General features: G+C 32.2%; 2 protein-coding genes across 2 annotated transcripts; both read left to right on the top strand.

Annotated features, from left to right (window-relative positions):
• Window positions 1-10,567: 10,567 nt before the first annotated feature.
• BNAC07G14460D lies at window positions 10,568-11,759 on the top strand. Its single transcript, XM_013791823.3, has one exon. The coding sequence runs from the start codon at window positions 11,244-11,246 to the stop codon at window positions 11,493-11,495; it is 252 nt and encodes an 83-aa protein (XP_013647277.2). The 5' UTR covers window positions 10,568-11,243; the 3' UTR covers window positions 11,496-11,759.
• A 7,272-nt stretch (window positions 11,760-19,031) lies between these two features.
• Window positions 19,032-19,944, top strand: BNAC07G14470D. The gene is made up of 2 exons (XM_013788370.3): window positions 19,032-19,293; window positions 19,412-19,944. Exons 1-2 carry the CDS (start codon window positions 19,172-19,174, stop codon window positions 19,797-19,799), a joined length of 510 nt encoding a protein of 169 aa, XP_013643824.1. The 5' UTR covers window positions 19,032-19,171; the 3' UTR covers window positions 19,800-19,944.
• Window positions 19,945-20,959: the final 1,015 nt, after the last annotated feature.

Consider the following 20,959-nt stretch of genomic DNA (forward strand, 5'->3'; position numbering starts at 1 on the left):
TATTTTATGTTGTAAAAACATGTTAATTCACCAGCCGTTATTATTCATCAAAAAAAAAGAAGATAGTATTCATCATGGTTGTATTTGAATCTAATGAAAACTATAATTGTGTAAGCCTCAGTTCAAAAAAAAAAAAAAAAAAAAAACTATAGTTGTGTTTGTTCTGTAATCAAATCTCCGTTACGTTTCTTTCATTTTTCCTCACTAGTATCTGACGACAAAGTCTTCAAGTCTCCTAAATGTAAAAATTTAGGAAATAGAATGGGCCCTTGGCTGATCCTTGTACTGTTCCTAACGATCAAGTATAGATATTGTTGTCTGAACATGCAGAAATAATACTAATAGACAGAAAGTACAAAACGCAGAGATAGGAAAAAGAAAAGAATCTACAAAAGAGGATATGATGGCTTCAGTTATACCTTGGACGATTACGCGGAAAAGGAGATTCTCTAGATCCAACGCGGATCTACATATCGTCATGTAACTCATGTCTCTACACAATTATTTTCAACATGGTCATATCTCTCGAGTCTCCTTGTATATATATGTTACTCAATTAGTCAATGTAACAAAATATTTTCGACATTAGCAGTCAAAAAAGCAGAAACATTATGATTATAGATAAGAAAATTCTATTTTATATTATAAGGTTTTAAAACAAATTATGTTTTCGTTAATGTTGAATTATTTGTTTGAAATTATTGATTAATAAGTTGCAGCATAAATGATTATTTACTTTCATTGCTATAGTATATAATACTAAAAACACTACTTACAATTATATGATTAGTAAAACATAACAATAAGAATAAGATAAACAAGTTGACAAAAAAAAGAATAAGATAAACAATACAAATAAAATAATTTATTTTTGTCATCGTCTTAGATAAATATAGCTCTTTTTGAAACACAGATAACAATACTAAAACATCACTTATTATTAAATTATTTAAACTTTAAATATATTATTTCACATTTTATATTTATTTACATATTTATTTATAAAAAGTGTTGAATAAAAAATACTCCCAATAACATATATGTTGAATGTCGTCTTCCCAGTTTCTTGTACCAGCGGCAGACTGGTACTTAGTTCCCAAGTTGCCGGTTCCTCATCTACCAAATATATTATATATAAATACTACATTAATCAAATAATGCATGAAAATTTCATAATATAGTTTTATTGTTACTTTTAATTTATTTCTTTAGAGGTTTATATGCATCCACATATACTCCAGAATAAAATGCACGAAATTTAACGTAAACTTCGCTTGGGTTTTATTATTTAATCTGGAACTTAAATCAGAAGTAGAAGGTGTTAGCGTAAAATTTCCTCTTTACAGCAATGGGTGGCTGACACGACGTGGAGAAACTTAGAGCAGAAGTTAACAGTACTCACTTGAAGGCATCTCCTCTTTTCTATATAAACCAACCACATTTCTGCATGGCTTCACCATTACAAAAGCGACAAAGAAACACAAAACATACATACACACATAGATCTACATTGAAGATGAGTTCTAAAGGAGAAGGCTCTAGTTCTACGTCGGAGCGTAAGGTGAAGAAAGAAACAGCGAGTGTGATTCCCGTTAAGAGGAAGCTGGTAAAGACTATGGCCGTCAAAGCCATTATCTCTGCCTTTTCTCCCTCCGCTATTAGCCGACCTACCGGCGACGGCAACGGAGGGCGCGTGTACCCCACTCGTCCTTGACCTGTCCTTTTCTTGGGGTTGAAGATAATTTTGCATCCTCCAGGATCTTTTGTGGGTTTGATATGCTGTTGTTCTCGTCGTGTAAGCTTTTGTTAGTTCTGCTTCTCTTGGTATTTTTGGTTTAAATTAATGTTTCCATTCTTCAGTATCCTGTAGCTGTAGGGGTGACAACCGAAGATATATGATGTCCTCTTTTGTGAAGAAATCAAGTTGTAATAATTTTGAGTTGTTTTTGTGGTATTAGTCTTTTTTTTCTGTCAATTGTGGTATTAGTCTTAGGCCATAATTACCGCTAAACTGTTTTTGGGTTTCTTAAAAAAATTTTTTTTTTTTTTATTTTCTCTGATTAAAAAAAAATCAATCACGAACCGCCACGTATTACTAGGATCCGCAAACAGTAGATAGAAGATCCTTCTTTGGCGACTTTTGTGATCAATTTTAACTGTTTTGTGAGACTTTCAGCATGACTTTTTTTAACAAATCCACTTAATCCACTTAAGGATCTCCGATATGATATTTATGCTCTTCTAACTCTCGTTTTCATTAGATAACGTATAACTATAATCATATTGATTGTTGATGATTTATAATTTCAACATGGCACGCGTGCTGTCTGGATAATCGGGATTCGTAAAAGTCTAGGGAACAATAATTTCATTTCGTTTTAACATGAATTAAACATTTTTTTTAAAGTACCTTTTCATTTATTCATTTTCCCTAAATAGAGGCATAATTACAACATCATACAAATCGAAGTTCAGAAATGCAAAGTACTTAGAAACTTCTGTGAGCACAAATTGGATCACATTTAAAAAATATCAAACCACACAGACAAAAGAGTGCGGTGAGAGTGGCTGTTGTTGGCCGTAGTCATCGATAGAGTGGATGTCCTTTTTATAACGGCCCGATCCCCCGGCGTCCGGCCGGGGTTATCGAAAGGGCGTTATGGACACGTGTCTACTCATTTAGACAACTCTACGTGTCCCGTTACTGGTTCCGAGAGCCGACGGGCGCATAACCTTCTTTGAAATACCGTCACACCCACATCCATATACTTCTACTTACAGTCCTGCGCACAGGGAAATGGAAATAGAAGAGTGAGCAACAAGTTACTCAGTGAAGTGGCTCTAGACCAGCCTGCCCGTATGACACTCTATACTACTCTATGCGGGAACTAGGACTGACTAGCCATTACAATCAGGTAATGTATTTTTATCATTTCATACTGTCATCACTAATTCTCCACATTCAATTCCATACATTTCTATCAACCTAGTGACCAATCATTACAATGAACTCACTCATTGCCACACACGTTAAACCCTAGACTTAACCGACTCATCATACCATACCGACTCGATCCTATGACACCTTTAACTCCCCGTTACCCGACCATGATGCACGTTTTTATATCCCGCCTCTCGCGGTTGGCACTTCGTTCTTATCATCAGTGGGTAGCTCCCACTAGGCTTCTATCCCATATTCATGTGGATTCGCCACATCTCCTATGGGTGCTTCCATATTCTTGTGGATTCGCCACATCTCCTATGGATACCTAGCGTGAACTACTGCCACACATACTTTCCTTAGACTCTATATGCTTTCCCCACCCATGCTTAACCGTAACCTTATTCTTTCATACTTTCACTTATCCTTTCACATCCTTATCATTTTCACTCATCCCTTCCCATTCTCATTCGCTTTCCTTTTCATTTAGACTTGTACTTGGACTCATTCACTAGACGCCACCCGTTATCGGTGCCACACACAATACACATTGCACTCAAGTTCTACTTCAATAACATTAACAATCATTACTCATCTATCAGCTTAGCATTCATTTCTCTCTAGCATCCTAGCTTTAATCACAAACCACTCATGGGACTACACATCCAAACATACAAGCATAAATTACCAATCAATCATCGCTACCACAACTCCATTTCAGTTTACTAAGTCCCATTTAACAATATGAGGGTTCTTATGCATCGTGTTCCATTCATCTAACATCCTAGGAATAATCATGATCTATCATCCTAGCTTTCAAACAGGGTCTAATCAACCCTAACTCCAACATAAAGGAGTATACAGTACATGAGAACAAGATGGGTTCAAGACACTCCACCTTAGCCTAGATCTGGATCCGGATCTGGAAACAAGAGACAAGGGAGAGGAGATTGAGATCCGGTCACCACCACCACCACACGGCGCCGGCGAGGAGAGAGAGAGCGTGCGACGGTGAGGAGAGAGAGAGCGTGCGACGGCGAGGAGAGAGAGAGCGTCGCGCGGGAGAGAGAGAGAGAGAAGAGAGAGAGAGAGACGGCACAAGAGAGAAAGGGAGAGCTCGACGGCTAGGGTTTCTGGTCTCTGGGAATTCTCTGCAGAGCTTCGCTTTAGTTTCTGTATGAGGCAAAAGGGAGGCTGCATTTCTTTTTATAGGAAAGGGGAAGGGAACCCTAAGTTTTGTCAAATGGGCCGTAGAGAAGCCCATTCTTTTATGAAAATTTTTGGACCAGGAACCGGGCCGTTACACTTTTCTTAGTAAACCTCCTTATGAAGACCAAGAAGACGAGCCCTACTTTGCAGCTGAATTTCCTTCACTAGAGAGCGGTTTCAAAACAGAGGTATAAAGACGCGCATTCCTTTCACGCCACAAGTAATATAGGCTTTACTCCTCTTGTAGTCACAACAGAAACCAGCCACACAACAACATCATCAAACATAGAGAAAGGTCTGAAATGATTTCGACTAAAGAAAGCGGACCAGACCTCCATAGAAAAATAAACAAAATCATGTAACAAAGTAAGCCTCGCTGTTAGGATACAACTCACTATTAAGATGAAACTTCAACAACAAGAGGATAAAAGAGTGCTAATATAGACGTGATCTTTTGATTTTGGATCCAGAATCCACAGAGCAAAACGAAGAATGTTTTGTCTTCATTCCACTTGAAATGTATAAACTTTACATAAAGAACCCATATTCAAAAATCATAAACCAGAGTTTAACCATCAAATTTAGTAAACCGAACCAGGCTTAAACCTAATACTGTAGATCTGAACAAAACTTGGGTTCACCCTCTATGGTGAACTCTCAAATTCACCTCTATTATTAACACCAATCAAAGTGCTACGTAGGATTAGGAGAAAAAAAATATTAAAACTTAAAAAAAAGGAAAATAGCTTTAAAAAAAAATAAAAGAACGTAGCCGTTAACAGTGTCCATGGCTTCCTTCATCGCCACAGAGAAGATGGAAGTTGTGTTTGTCAAGTTCAGTCTCCAATTTTATGCTTTCAAATCGAATTTTTATTTCTTCTCCAATCCAAATCAAGCCATGTATGTCCAGATATCGGATTAGTGTCAAAGGGTTGTCAAAGAGAGAACTCCAACCACATAATCTGTTCGCCACACTACTCTGAAGAGGTTGATGTTGAATTTTCCACGGAATGGTATGTTTACTGAATATTCAGATGTGATGAACTTGTTGTCAGGCCAGTTTCTACTCACACAAAGCTTGCTCTTTTCATAGCTTTGTTCTTTTCATAGCTTTGTTCTCTGCTGGGCTTGATCTCAATGTGTCCTGCAAAAAGTATCAACTTTTCACCAGTTATTGACATTGTCAATCAATTCTCATGTGTATAACTTAAATCCAACATACGTGTACGTACCAATTGTATCCACTGGCTGAGAAAGGATGTGACTCGTACTTATCACCGTTGTCTTTGACCAGTTTGGACATAGTGTGAAATGACTCGAACTTCACACAGAACGTAACTGGAGGACGAGTTCTCATCTCTTCCCTTATTGTTGCCGAGAGCTTCTTGTGATTCCTAGCAGGAACAGAGACAGAGCTCCTAATGTTACAAGGAAGTATCCCCACGTCCAACAATCCTTCTTCTATTACTGCTTTTGTCTCCATTAGGTTTTGAAAGTTGTAGTAAGGTTTTGCAATTCTTACTACTTCCACGATGAAAACAAGACAGAAGAAGCAGTAGACAAATATTGTTCCATAGTTTGTATTTTTTTTCTTTTCTTCGGTAAACTTTTTTTTTCTTTTTCAAGTGTACGTGTACGGTTTCTGAGTTGTGTATTTATGAACAATTTTGTCAAGAGGTTCATATTCAAAGCTAACAAGACACAATAATAAAACTTGATTGAGATATAAGAATACAACAGTTTACAAAGTGTTGGGACATTGTGTGTGCTTTGCTAAAGGTTCAGCAGACACATTAAAGCTGAATATGGCCTTGAGTTTTTGAAGATAACAATAAGAGTAAAAACAAGAATATGCTAGAAACACCAAAAGTAAGAACGAAAACATAACTAATGCCTGCTTTCACAATTAAAATAACAGAGTATTACGATGATCCACCATGATTGCCTCCATACTTTCGATAAGCTTTATATGCAGACTCATCAGAACTAAAGTCCATTCCAATACAAAGTTCATATTTTTCTGATTTTGATTGTTTGCCTCTAAAGCATCAACATCTTCAGTCTGAAGATAGTCCTCGTTGTTGCCTATGTCCTCTTCTTCATCGAAATCACTGACAGAAGCATCATCATCATTGAATGTATCAACTTTTTCCTCAGCTAAAAACTCATCTGAATTCTGTCTTAACAAACTGGTGAAATCGGAGACTTACAAACTAGATTCATCCTGACAAACGGGAACAGTTTCTTGACCACTTAAATGACTATTTTCCATTGTAACTATATAGCAAAACATAAATTACAGAACAATTAGACCTTATTTTAATGAAAATTCTAAATAATTGATATTCTTAACTTGAAAGAGGATAAAGAGAGTAGATCAATGTACCAATGCGGAACGTAGCTCGAGCCGGTAAGTCAAGCTAATAATTATTCGGGAGCAGCTTCCTGTTAGCAAATTTCAATAGAATTCTCAAAACCTAATCTGATGAAACAAAGAACATTTATGTTTCTTTAGTTAATGGCGACGTTCTTTTATTTTTATTTGAGCTATTTTCTTTTTTTAAATGTTTTAATATTCTTTTTTTTTCTAATCTTACGGGACACTTTGATTGGTGTTAATAATAGAGGTGAATTTGAGAGTTCAGTATAGGGGGTGAACCCAAGTTTTGAACCCAAGTTTTGTTCGGTAGATCTTTAGTCTTCACTGTCAATAGTAAAATACATTGATCAGTTTTCAAATCTATCGAATATAAACAATTTTGGTGCACGCAATTCGCATTAATTCGGTCTTTACATCAAAAAGAAACCAAGAAAGTCATGTCTTAACCTGTATATTAAAAGCCAAGTCCTTTGACTCTACAGCTGTTTCACAATAAGGTAAATAAGAATCTTTCAAAATTAATAGTGGCTTTTTTCAAAAAAGAATCATCTCCGTTAGTTATAGTTTTACACTCGCACTCATACTAGTAAACATTTAAGTAATACTAGTACATTTAAGCAATACGATTAAATTGCTTCCCGGGACTGGCTGGACTAGCAAAACAAGCCACGAAGAGAGGTTTAGATAGGGCTGGGTTGCGGGTCAAACCCGCCCCGCTGACCCGCCAATCCGCGGGTTACAAAGTTTTTTTTTGTCAAAAAATCCGACCCGCACAACCCGCGAACAAATAAATTTGTATCCGCACCCGTCCCGCTTAATTTTGCGGATAACCCGCGGGATCCGCGGGTTATATTTTTATTTTAAAAAATATTTATTTAATTTAATTTTTGTAAAATATAATATAAATAATATATTTATAATTAAAATTTTAAATATTTTTAAATATTTTGATTATTATTTTTTAAAATTCCCATATTTTCGTATCCGTATCCTGAAATAAGAGATATAAGAGGTGTCTTTTATATCTCTTATTTCAGGATACGAGTGTAAAAAAACAGTGTCTTAAATAAGAGATATAAGAGCTGTCTCTTAGCCGAAAAATGTAAAAAAAAACAAAACAAAACAAAAAGTGTTAAATCATAAGTTAAAAATCCCTGCTATGAATCTCTGCTAAAGCCAGTAATGAATTCGTATCCGTATCCTGAAAGATAAACTGGATCCGGCAGTAGTACTAGCAAGGAATAAAAAAACATTGAGGATTGATGTTAAATGCCAAAAAGCTAAAATTAAAAGGAAAGCGTAGTCACGTTAACTTTTAATTTGTTCAGTATACAATTTTTTATTGTTTCTGGATCATAACCAATTCATAACTTTTGAAACAATTACCAAATAATCAATACACTAGCTAATAATCCGTGATGTTCGCGGAATAAAATAATTGATTAGATTATTTATTTTACGTTGAAATAAAAAATTTGTCATATAGCTTTTTAAATGGATGGACATTTAGATATCCGTTAGGATTCAGTTGATCCATTTGGATTTTGATTTTTAGAGTTAGAAATTTAAATATGATTCGGATATTTACAAATTCCGGTTTGAATTTGGATTGAATTTAGTTTGAATCATTGCATGCTTGGTTCAGGTTCGAGTTCAGGTACCTATTTTAATTATGTAATTTTTACCAAAAATCCAAATATACTTAATCTTCAAAATCTGAAAATAAAAATAATATAAAATTTACATAAAAATATTTCAATTTAAATATTTAGATGGAGAAAAAATATATTTCAGTATTTTGAACATATTTTGTTATTTTAGATATTTTATATTAATTAATATCTAATAGATATAAAATTTAAAATAACTAATATATTTAAGTATATAATTGTGTTTTAGATATTTTTGGTATCCAAAATATTTCAGTTTGGATCGGATTCGGGTCTTGTTATCCAGATATTAAACTTTTAGATCCATTTGAGTACTTAATCAGTTTTAGTTTGTGTTTAGTATTACTTTCAAATCAAGTTCGGTTTGATTCTTCGGATCCAAATATTTTACTCAAATTTACTGTCTTCTACATATATAAAGAAAATAAATAAATGTAAGAGTAATATGTTAGACTTGTTTTGCATACATAATTATTGGACCATACTTTAAGAATACCAATAGAAATGGTTGGACGTCGTGTCAATATTGTTGGACATGTTAAAAATTTGACGTATTCTATAACCAATAACGTGTACCTTCTATAAATTTTTTTGGTAAATGTGATAAAAACACGATACAATCGAGTGAAATGGTTGTGACACTGCGCTCTGGTTTGTGAATGGTTCTAAAAGCAAAAAGTTCTCATCACATCAGATTTTCAAGGCCATTAGAAGGTCATTGCCGCAGAAAAGTTGGGCTCTGTTGGTTTGGCATATGGCAATCATTCCTAGGCACGCTACTACTACTTGGTTATTCATTCTGAACAGAAACCCAACCTTTGATCGCATGGTCTCTTGGTGTGTTGATCTAGACCCCATTTGTTTGTTATGTGGAGAAGGAGATGAATCTCGCAATCATCTTTACTTTGATTGCTCCTTTTCCTCTATGGTGTGGAGATCACTTATGCAGCAGTTTCATCTTTCTTCTGTCCCTCTTATGTGTGCTGATATTTTACACTGGCTCCCTAATCCTCACACGGATCCCATGGTTCGACTAGCAATACTCCAACTGTGACAGGCAGCAATCTATGAGCTTTGGAAAGAGCGGAATAGGCGGTTACACGATGGGCTGACGATGCCGCCAATTCGTATCATGAGATTCATCATCACATCTCTTAGGGACAAAAGCTCCGCTTTACTTTCCCTAAGTCATCCTTCAAGTCCTCGCCTTGCTCGATTCTGGTTTGACCCTTCATAATCATCTGTCATGTATGTTGTGGCTCCTCAAATCTATTTCTTATCAGTGATGTACCTGATCCTTCTCTCCCCTTCTTATATTATGTAATCTGGTGCTTGCTTGCCTTTTGTAATTGCTATTTTATTGATTAATGAAAACCCTTTAACAAAAAAAAAAGATCGAGTGAAAGGAGTTAGAATTGCGTCAAAGATAATGTGATCTCTTCATTCGGTACATGAATTATGTTTTTCAATCGATTTCACGAATTTTCTTTCTTTTAAAACTTTTATGATTTCGTATTTTATCTAACAATCTGATTATTTTTCTAATTCTTGGTTTAATATGAACTCTGTAAAGAAAAATAATACTTGGCTAAACTAAAGATTCAACTTTGTGTGTGGCGTTTTTCGCCTTAGTTTCCTTAATTCATAACCAATCACAATTATTTGTTGTTTTCGTATGCATAAACCTCAACCATCATCAAGTTCGGCAAGATACGAAACTATCAATTTTTAAAACATTCACATTCCGACATTTTAATTGATGTGAATCTTAATGATTTTGTAATTTATTTATTTCAACAATGATATTATTCAGTACTTGCCCAGAGAGAACTTCAATTCACTCATACAAATGTTAAAAATACTAAAACTAAAAATGAGCTGATTAAAAACAATTAGTGTTAAACACATTAAAATGTATAAGATAGAGTTAAAAAAATTAATGTGTAAACACATTAATTGTTAAATGATTGTGAAACTGACACGTGTCAATGCGTGTGTGAAAACATTTATTGCAAATATTTCTCTTTTAATATACAAGAGATATATTTAGCTTAATTAATTAGGGACCAAATGATATATATATATATATATATATATATATATATATACACATATATACATATATATATTAAACCACCAATATTTAGTAGATCATAGACAAATATTTCATCTTGCTATACTTATGACCAGCTCTGCCTCGGACTTCAATTATTGTCGATCAAATTTCAAATAGTGAACAAAAATACAAACTTTTTTATGGTTAAAGAAAAATGTTAAATCCGGGTCTATTAAAGACATAGATCTAATCTCCTGGTAGAAGGTGCTGTCCACGACAGACCTTCTCCCGGGTTTTCATACGGACGTATCCGCAGCCGTGGTGAGCATAACAATGTGACTTAGTTTCCGTAGCAGGAGAATCAAATCCCGAATGTGTTTGCATCCAAGGCGTGTCCACGACCACTGGATCCAAATGCCCGCTCCCAAAAATATAAACTTATCTATCAACTTATTAATATTGCACCGATGGTTGAGTGAACCGTAGTACAAGTTCATACATTTTAACTAATATGTACATTTACGAAGATTCACATTTTATATGAACGTAAGAGCGTGATTATTGGGAGGTTTTTAGGGTGTGGTTCTTAGCCGAATATAATAATCTGTTTCTGAACTTTTAATTAAAAAAGCTAAGAACTATCTCTTAAAACTTTTATTTAAAAGCCGATTCTTAGTTTTTAGTTAAAAATTAAGAGACATGTTCTTATATTCTGTTAAGAGCCTCATCTTAAGAACCCTCCAATAATGATGCTATTAGAGATGCCACTTTCACTTTATCTTTTCCCTATAGAGACTTCAAAACATTAAGTAGAAGTTGTTGTTAATAGAAATTATTACTGCAATTGTGCTGCGGCCACGTGGTATTAAGTGTGAACATATAGCAACTTGATGACAATTTTATTACTTTCTTCCCTTTTTTTAAAGATCGACTAGAGCATGTCCCATTCTCTATTTATTCCCCCGTAGGAAGATATCTTCTCTATATATGCAGACAAACACACATAAATTCATATACACTCATACATCTATTTCTTATAGTCTTAAGAAGATCATGAGCTCCGAGGGGCTAAAGCCGTTTAAGAAGAAAGAAGGGACTGTGATCCCCAAGAAGAGAGAGTTGGTGAAGACAAAAATCCTCAAAGCCATTCTCTCTTTCTTCCGTCGCTCTGACAGCAAAAAAAGTTCTGAGGCTACGGGTGACGGTGCCAGAAAGCGCGTGTATCCCACTCGCCAATGACCGCTCGTTTACCGTGGAGTTGAAGATAGTTACTATCATGATCTTTTATGGGTTCATCTCCTCTGTTTCATTTGTTATAGTATATTTAAGTAGAAGGAAGCTTAATTAGCCTTGTTGAAGACTATCTGTTTCTTTATATTCGAGGTTTGGTTTCTCCGTCTCGATAAAGGGAAATATTTCATGAATGATGAATTAATATGTTTAGTCCTCTTCTTGTGTAAAACCCATTCATATATGATGAGCATGAGGCGTTGTGATTCGTTATGGTACGATAGTCTTTAAAGCATACTCTGTTTTTAAGGTGATGATAGATTGGTGTTATGATCATACGATGTAGTTTCGGATATTATATGCAAATGTGCTGTCTCGAAATTAATTAATAAATTTTGTAATAATGATAGTACAAAAAAAGATAAGATAAAGAAAGAAAGTAGAGATTACAGACTGTAAAATGATAGGGTTTTAGTTCTCTAACTTACCTATAACTCTCATTGGTAATAAAGTTATTACTATGTCAAGTTAAAAATAAGATAGGAAATAAAAAAATCAACAAGTGTAATTAATTAAAACAAACAAAATTTTTAGCCAATAAAACTGATAATAAATAAAAATTAAGAGAGCCAACGTGTGTTTACCAATTGGGAGACAATGGGACCTGTCAGAGTAGGAAGGTTGTCGTCACTAATGACGTCTCACAAGTTCGTCAGTGCTGGTCACTGACTCAGATTTTAATTGGACAGGAATATTCCTTCTATAAATAGCCAAACTTTCTTTAGATTTTGTTCGGTAAATAATTTCTCAAAATCGAGGATACATCTTCATCAAATACTTCATCAGATTTAGTTATTTGTTTCCATTCGATCCGAAAAATTTGGACATCTTTAAGTCTACAGAACAAAACAAATATTAAAAATTAATATCCGTTAAAAAGAAACAAACCACAAATACTAAAAATTTCAGAGTCGGATATCCGCTCCGTTCATGTTTTATATAAATAAAAGTATATTCACAATTAAATAGAGAGTTGTAGATAAAAATTTACATAATAATTACTATTTTAAATATAATTTTAATAATTTCATATATAAAATTATTCATAAAGTATTAAATTAAGAAAGAAATAGAAAATCTTTTGAAAAACTACATTTTTCTAAAATTTTATCTTTTATAAAATTTATAAAACATATAGTTTCACTATTTTTTTACTTTTTTTATTTAATATTATGTAAAATATATTTTTGAAAAAAAAAGATTTATTTAATAAAATGAATGAGATATTAGTAATTTTAAGCAAAGCAACTCAGAAAATTAAATTTTGGTAAAATACGAAGCAAATTACAAATACTGAAAATTTGTATTATCGGCTCCTTGCCCATCCTTAGATTCAGTGTGCTGTAAAAATTAAAAAGAAAAAGAAAAAGCAAACAAATTCGTCGGTTAAATAAAAGATGAAGGACTATTTTTAATGGGATTGAGTCTTGTTGGGAAGCAAATAACAAGCCTGCCTTGTGTGAGTCTGGAATCACCAATTGACTTGAATTATTTTACATTATCATCAATAAGCATCTGAATTAAGTTTTCTTAGCATTCTTTTATTGTAACAGGAAAAACGTCGAGTACTTAATGCACCCAGCTCCGTTAGATAATTGAAAATCAGACGCGAAGATCTAAATCTTATGTCTTATTCTTAATATGAAGTTAAGATGGGTGATTTATTTACGGGATAAGGTCAATATTTTCAATTCATATGTTGAATATTTTTTTTTTGTCAGCTATCCATTTAGATTAGGTCAAGTGACGACGAGACGAACATGTACTTTGATTAGCACATTCGTCTGGCCGGATCTGATCTATATAAAAAAAAACGTTTCTACTCCTTGCTTCTTTTGCCAACGCGTCAGTCCGACCATTCCTACTAAAAAAATATGAGATAGACACACATCCTTGAAATCCTCCTGTAATATATAGAACACTTCGATCTCCGTCGCGAAAGTTGGCCAATCCACCGGGTTTGTAGTCATGCCTACTAGATCCGAACAGTAGGGATGAGCAATCATCATCAGAATAAAGTTTTGGTTCGGGTTGATTCGGGTTTCGAGTTCATGAATTACAACTCCATTCGGGTATTATAAAAGTCCGGATCAGATTCGGTTCGGGTTTAGTAGGGTTTGGCTCAGGTTTAGTAACATGTCCAAGATCCGGTTAAACCCAAAATAGTTTCGGTTTTGGATATTAATCTGGTCATTGGTTTCAAAAACATAAATTTATACTTGATTAAACTCAATATATCCAATAAGTATGTGTATGTGGCTTCCTTAAACCATATTGTCGTGTTTCAAAATAACTTTGGCAGACTCGCATATCAACATACGAGACTGTTCTTGAACAATGCATGACAACATCAGACATATCATGACATACCAAATCCTTGTACTAACGATAATCATACATAATAAAATGTAAACAAACGAAAATTAACAACTAGAAACTTTCTAAACGTAAGAAACACTATTTGAATTTTAAAATAAAACAACATTGTTTAAAATTTAAAAGCAAACATATTCATAATTAAATTTCAAATGCAATTGTCAAAACATAGAAACATCAATACTGACTAAATACTAAAAATATATATTAAACTAAGTATTTGAGTAGGTTATTCATGTAATAGATGATTATTTTATGTACACAATAATATCTTAGTGTATTTTGGATACATATTAGGGATTGAGATCATGTTTGGTACGAATATTTTTTAGAATATTTTTTTTTTTGGATTTTTAAGATATCCATTTGGATTCGGAATCAGTTCGGGTATAACCTATAACCCAACATACCGTAGAACCAGATTCATTCAATATTTATATCGGGTTCAGATAAGTTCAGATTCATTTTTATAGGATCGGTTTCAGATTTTTGGATTCGGTTTATTTTCCTAGACCTACTAGCCAGTGTAAATCTACGGTTAAGACACCGGTATTCAACAAAATCAAACATAGCAAATGAAAACCTAGGAAGTGGAACCAATGGCTATTGGAGAACCCAAGAGTTAGGCATGGGCATAATATTCGTAATCTGAAATGAATCCGAACCGAAAAACCCGATCCATATCCGGTCTGAAATGTAAAAAATATCCGAATGGATCTTGTAAGGTGGTACAAAACATATCCGAACCCGAAGTGTTATTGACCAAACCCAAACGGGTAACCCGAAAAACCGAAAAAACTGAAAAATCCGAAAAAATATCCGAAGAAACCGATCCGAATGTCCAAAATAATATACAATATAATTATATGAAACATGAATATATACTTCAAATATTCAATTTCATATTTATTTTGATATGTTATCTAACAATAAGTATTTAAAATTTAAATAACTACCTTAAATACTTAATTATATATAAATAAATATATATTTCTTATGTTTTACTTTTAAATTTTAGATTTTATTTCGGGTATATCCGAACCGATCCGATATAACCCGAATCCGAATTATATATGATTACTTTATGGGTTCTATGATGTGATACAAAACCGACCTGAACCCGATGTGTTATATCCGAACCCGATCCGTACTTACAAATTTACTAGAATGAGACCTAGAAGGTGTTAAAAAAGAGAACCGAAATCCAAAAAACCTGATCCGAACGCCAACAGGTACCCGAACACCCAGGCCTACCAAGAGTCATCGTCAAACCACCATTATTGACACAAGAAAAGAGTTTTCGTCGAGATCAAGACATGGTTATTATGTCTTCATCAAGTTCTTTAACCAAGGAAAAGTTCCTTAAATTGCCATCTCTAAACAGTCCCGGCCAAAAAAATTAAAATTTTGCTTAAGGCCTTAACCTAATATAGAAAATATAAATAAATGAAAATTTGTAAAGTAAAATTAGAAAGGCAGTTATGTGCCCTAGTCAACTGTTTATGTAGCCTACCCTTTGGGCCGGGCATTTCTTCAAGCAGGAGATTTGAAGGAACTTTCTTCAAATCGTCATCTCTGAGCAGAATATTTGGTATAGCGGCTGCTGACTTGACAATAAAGTTTCGTAAAGAAAGAGAGTATATATCTGACAGTAATGTTTCCCTCGTACAGAGAGAGAGAGAGAGAGAGAGTATAGATCTATCTGGTCCCAAAAACTTTCTTAAGAACAACAGATCAGAGACTAGGATTCATCTTATAAAATCTAAGATGGACGAAACAGCTATCAACGAAGTAATTGTAAACCACAAGGAACCGGTGGTTCCAATATTTGAAGAAATTGACAATCCTTTAATTGATTTGGATTGCTTCATCCTTATGTAAGGATTAATTATTATTATTTTTTATTTTTTTTTGTTGAAAATGTTTTTGGTAAATCGATTTCTATATGTAATGCATTTGAATAGTTTGGACTTTGGACTGAATACAACTTAAGGGACTTATAATTGCCATGTCTTTTAATAATAACTAGATCTCGACCGCGCAACCGCGAAATTTTTTTTTCATTTATTTTTATATAAATATTTTGTTTTCAATTCTAAATTAGTATATATTATAATATATGTGTCTATCAATTTTTAAAACATAGTAAGTTTACGGTATATTTTTTCATTGAATAGATTTTTTCAAATATTTACATGTATTTGTATCTTCTTCTATATATATATTTTCAGATTATTATTTCATTATTAAAATCGTAACTATATATATAAAAATTAGTAAAATATTGTTTTATTGTCATATTAAAATATATTGTAACATTTCACAAATTTAGAAAGTTTTTTAAAAAATAAACTTTTCGTTTCAGAGATTTATATTATCGAGTAAATAATTAAATATTTAGTTTTTGTTTAATTTTTAAAATAAATTATATAGTTTAAAATTTGTTTTCATTGGTTTAAGGTAGTAAAAATTAATCATTGTTAGATAATATGATTTTTGTTATTTAAATTTTTTTTTTATAATTTCAAAAGTTAACATCGACAAATATTTAAATATTTAACACATGGAGGTATAATATTACAATATTAAATTATATCTATTGTTTAAATCCAATTATTGATAGCCCAATAAAAATTTCTCGTAGGTCCAAAATTTAAATGATAAGATTAGAGATTAAATGTAACATGACTTTGTAGGAATATGTCCATTAGATCCATTTTAAAAAAAATCACACATGAATCAAGGTTGTGACTTCTGTTTTAATATATAAGATATGTTAAGACCCTCGTCTTGCGCTAATGAACATTAATTATGTATACAAATAATTGTTACATCCGTACTATTAAAATAGAAGTCATGATTTTTTTCATGTGTGATTTTTTTGTTTGGACCATCCTTAGAAAATTTATTAAATTTTACATAACTTAATTATCATATCTTACAATATCTTTATTTTTATTTGAAATACTAATAAATATCTTAAAGAAATGTCTAACAAAATCTACAAATATCTTTAGATTCTTTTTTAAAATATATTTTTGAAAATAGTTATTTAAAATTTTAATTATCACAAAGTATAATTACAAACTAAATTTTAGTTTAGTTTTGATTGTAAACAAAAATAAATAATGATAAAAAAACACATTTAATAATATTTTAATTATAATAATGAGGACAATTCTCTCAAATAGCCTTTTGTTAATTTTTTGTCACAAAAATAGCCATCGAAGAAGACAATGACCAAAATAACCCACTTTTTATTTTAAAATTTTGAGTTTTTTTTTTAAATTTGAAATCCTATCCCCCAAATTTCATTCATTAACTCTAAACCGTAAGTTTAGATTAGTTTACCATTGGATAAAACTGTATTTTTACCCTGTAATAAAACTTATTTTAGTCATTTTCTTCATTGAGTGCTATTTTTGTGAAATAAACTAAAAATGACTATCTTAGAGAATTTCTCTAATAATAATTTCAAATGGAATTTATTTTCAAAATTAAATTTAAGAAATATTTTAAGAGATGGTTTAAAAAATATCCATTTATATTTCTAATTTAAAAATAAACATATCTTATCTATTTAGCTCATAAATTATGACTTATTTCATATGTGATTTTGTTTTAATTTAGATCACTTAGAAGTCATACCTTTAAATGCTTTTGCCATATAATAAAGTTAATTTACACTTTCCATCATAAAGGAAACATTTGATCTTTATTAATTTACACGAACTTTAATAACACTAAACTAAAGTTTTATAAACTAATTTGGTTTATTATTTAAACACCTATACTTAATTGGTTTAATTAATCACTATATACCAAATTCTCTATTATGTAGGTTCAACTTAATTTAATTTCCACATATATTTCAAATTTAGAATTAAAACAAAATTTATGTAAATCAGTATTGTTACATAATAATGTTTTCTAAATAAATTTTGTTACAAAAATAAAATTTATAGTAATAATATTATACACCACACAAATATTATTATAAAGCTAGATAATATTTAACACTAAATTATATTAATTTATTGATATATTATATTGCATAATATAAAATATTTTATAAATAAAACTCGCACGGTCGTGCGGGTCAAGATCTATTAATAGTTTTTATTTTGTGTTCATTTACGTATTATATAATTAAGTTAGAGTAAGTACATAAATTAAAACAATCATTTTATTTATTTTATATGGTATATAATTAAATTTCAATGATATTGAAATACATGCATAGTATATTTTAATATATATATATATATATTATTATTATTTAGATTTTTTACTCATATGATTTTATTAAAATTTGTATAATTGTTGTAACAAAAAATTCAAACCATTACTCACCAAAAAATTCAATGTGAGATTTTTTCGATACATATTTGAAAATTAAAATATTAAGCTCTAAATACTTCTTCAATGCAAATTTAAAAATTAACATATTTATGTATTTTATATGATATATAGTTTAATTTAAACGATATTCATATTATATATATATATATATCTATTAAATGAGATTTCATACGATTTTATGATCATTTATATATTATTAGAACAAAAAATGTTAACCCATTTATTACAAAATTACTAGTGTGAAACTTTTAACATTTTTAATAATTTATAGTCTTTTGTAAAATTTCAAAATATAACATATGAGAAAAAAACTAATTTTTCATTATATGATTAATGTGATTGTTTAATTTATATTAATAATATAAAATTAAACAAAAATGAGGGAGAATACAAAATTCTTATCAAATCTTTGTTATTCATAGTAATTAATTGTTATATATATTTTAATTGTATTAGGTAATTCCATATCTATCATTTAAGGAAATAATGAAAAATATTTTTTTGTACACTGCTACTCAATTTGATAGATAGTTTAATACAAAACATAATATATGTTTAGATGGACCAACCTATTTTCCTAAGAATTCTAAGAAAGTTGACATGAGGACACCAGCAAAATTTATAATGTTTATCAATTAGTATATAATAGATTGTAATATTTATCAATTAATATATAAAAGATTTTGAAAAAAAACGCAGCGTTTTGGAGTCATAAAAGACTTCTTTCTTCTTGGTTGACAAACAAAAAATCTATATTGATGTCTTATCCAAATCCAACCAATGAGCATTCAGATATAAATTGCAATACTACAACACTATCCCATTCTATCTTTTATTAGTGTCTACCAATTTTTTGTTACTTGCCTTTACGCATTCTTGGATTAGCTATGACACATTCACTCTCTCCTCTCTTACCGGCTGCTCACGCCGGCAGCCTCTGCTCTCCATCACCGCGGTCACAGCCGCAGACTCCTCCCATCATCCTTCAAGTCCCACAAATTAATCGCAGGTAATCGTTTATGTTCGTCTTTTATCTGAAATCCGACTGACACTAGATAGGGAAAATTAGTTTTCTTTCTAATTATGCAATGTGAAAATTTGTAACAAAATAATGGTATAATATGCAGGGCAATTGTGGTGGGATTAGGTGGTTCGTTATTGAGTTGGAACGCTCTGAACGGTAAGGAGGAGGCAATGGCGGCAGCAAGACGGCCGCCTCCACCACCAGCAGTTGAGAAGAAAGATCTGAATGTGAGTGGAGTTCAGGCTAAGGTATTAGCGAGTAAGAAGCGTAAAGAGGCAATGAAGGCCTCCATGGCTAAACTTAGAGAGAGAGGCAAATCTGTTGTTGATGAAGAAAAACCATCTTCATCTTCTCCTTCTGCTCCTGTTGTTTTAAAAGATGAGCCAAATCCTTCTTCTGTTTCTGTTGTTGTTAAAGATGAGCCAACTCCTTCTGCTGCTCCTGTTGTTGTTGAAGCTGAACAAACTCCTCCTTCTGCTTCTGATCAATAGTATCCAAGCAAAATGGTCTAAACCTTTCTATTTATCTTCTCTACCAAATTTTATCCTATCATGTTAATTCGCACTACTGTACTTTAATTTATTATTCTGGTGACTATGTGGTACCAGATCCATCAGTAATTTAGTTCTGAAATCATCATAGATTTGATAAAATTGAAATATCTGTCAAACAAAGTACATGGTTCAACAAGTTAATCGATCGGATAGGTCTTGAAGGCGTCATCCTTGTTGGAGACACCAACAAGAAGGTCTGCCACACCCCAACCTTGAACTAGACTTCATCTCGATAATAATGTAGCTGTGAAATATCACACTGTGACCGCATCAAATGGCTTCGTTAATCATGGCCTGGATGTTTCCAGTGCACTCCACCGTATGTTGTCTCTGGGATCAGTTGTCCAAAGTCACGCTTTCTAGAAGTTATTCTTCTTCACGTCCCCCATTCCCAGCTTCTTGAATCGTTCCTTGGCTGGCCTTGTAATTCCTCTTCTTGTACTTGTAAAGAGTGGAAGGTCTTTGGGCCACAAGAGTATCAGAAATCATAGAAGCAGGAACAAACCTGAGTTGTGTAAACCATGTGTGATGACAAAGGAAGACCCTCAAGCTTTCGCTGTGAAATATACGCATGTAGCAAAATCTTGGCATTGGCCTCCTCCAGAGTTTCAATGAACAGAAACGGGACACAATCCAACACTTTTGCCAATTCCATCTTCTCATCTTGTCGAACAGACACATACTCAGGATACAATCCAAAATAACTTTATAATTTTATTTTGATTACACATATGATTTTAAATATATACTCTCTCTTGTTCCACAAAGATAGATTTTTTAATATTTTCACACATATTAAAAAAATGTTGTGAAACTTAGGAGAATAGTTTCTTATTCTTATTAATCATAAACACAAAGAGCCCTTTATATATAGGAAATTACATCGTCATAGAATAATGAAAAGAAGGAAATACAAATATGGAAAGAGTACATATCATAATCTAGGAAGGAAAAGGAAAACTAGGGTTTGCTGTCTCTCTCTCTAGGCGTCGGCTCTCTCTCTCTCTCTCTCTCTCTCTCTCATGGCCGCCGGCTCTCTCTTTCTAGTATGAGCTGGTTATGGACATCCACAATATAATTTATAATACTCCCCCTTG

Source organism: Brassica napus, chromosome C7 (assembly GCF_020379485.1).
Source record: "Brassica napus cultivar Da-Ae chromosome C7, Da-Ae, whole genome shotgun sequence".
Lineage (NCBI taxonomy): Eukaryota > Viridiplantae > Streptophyta > Magnoliopsida > Brassicales > Brassicaceae > Brassica > Brassica napus.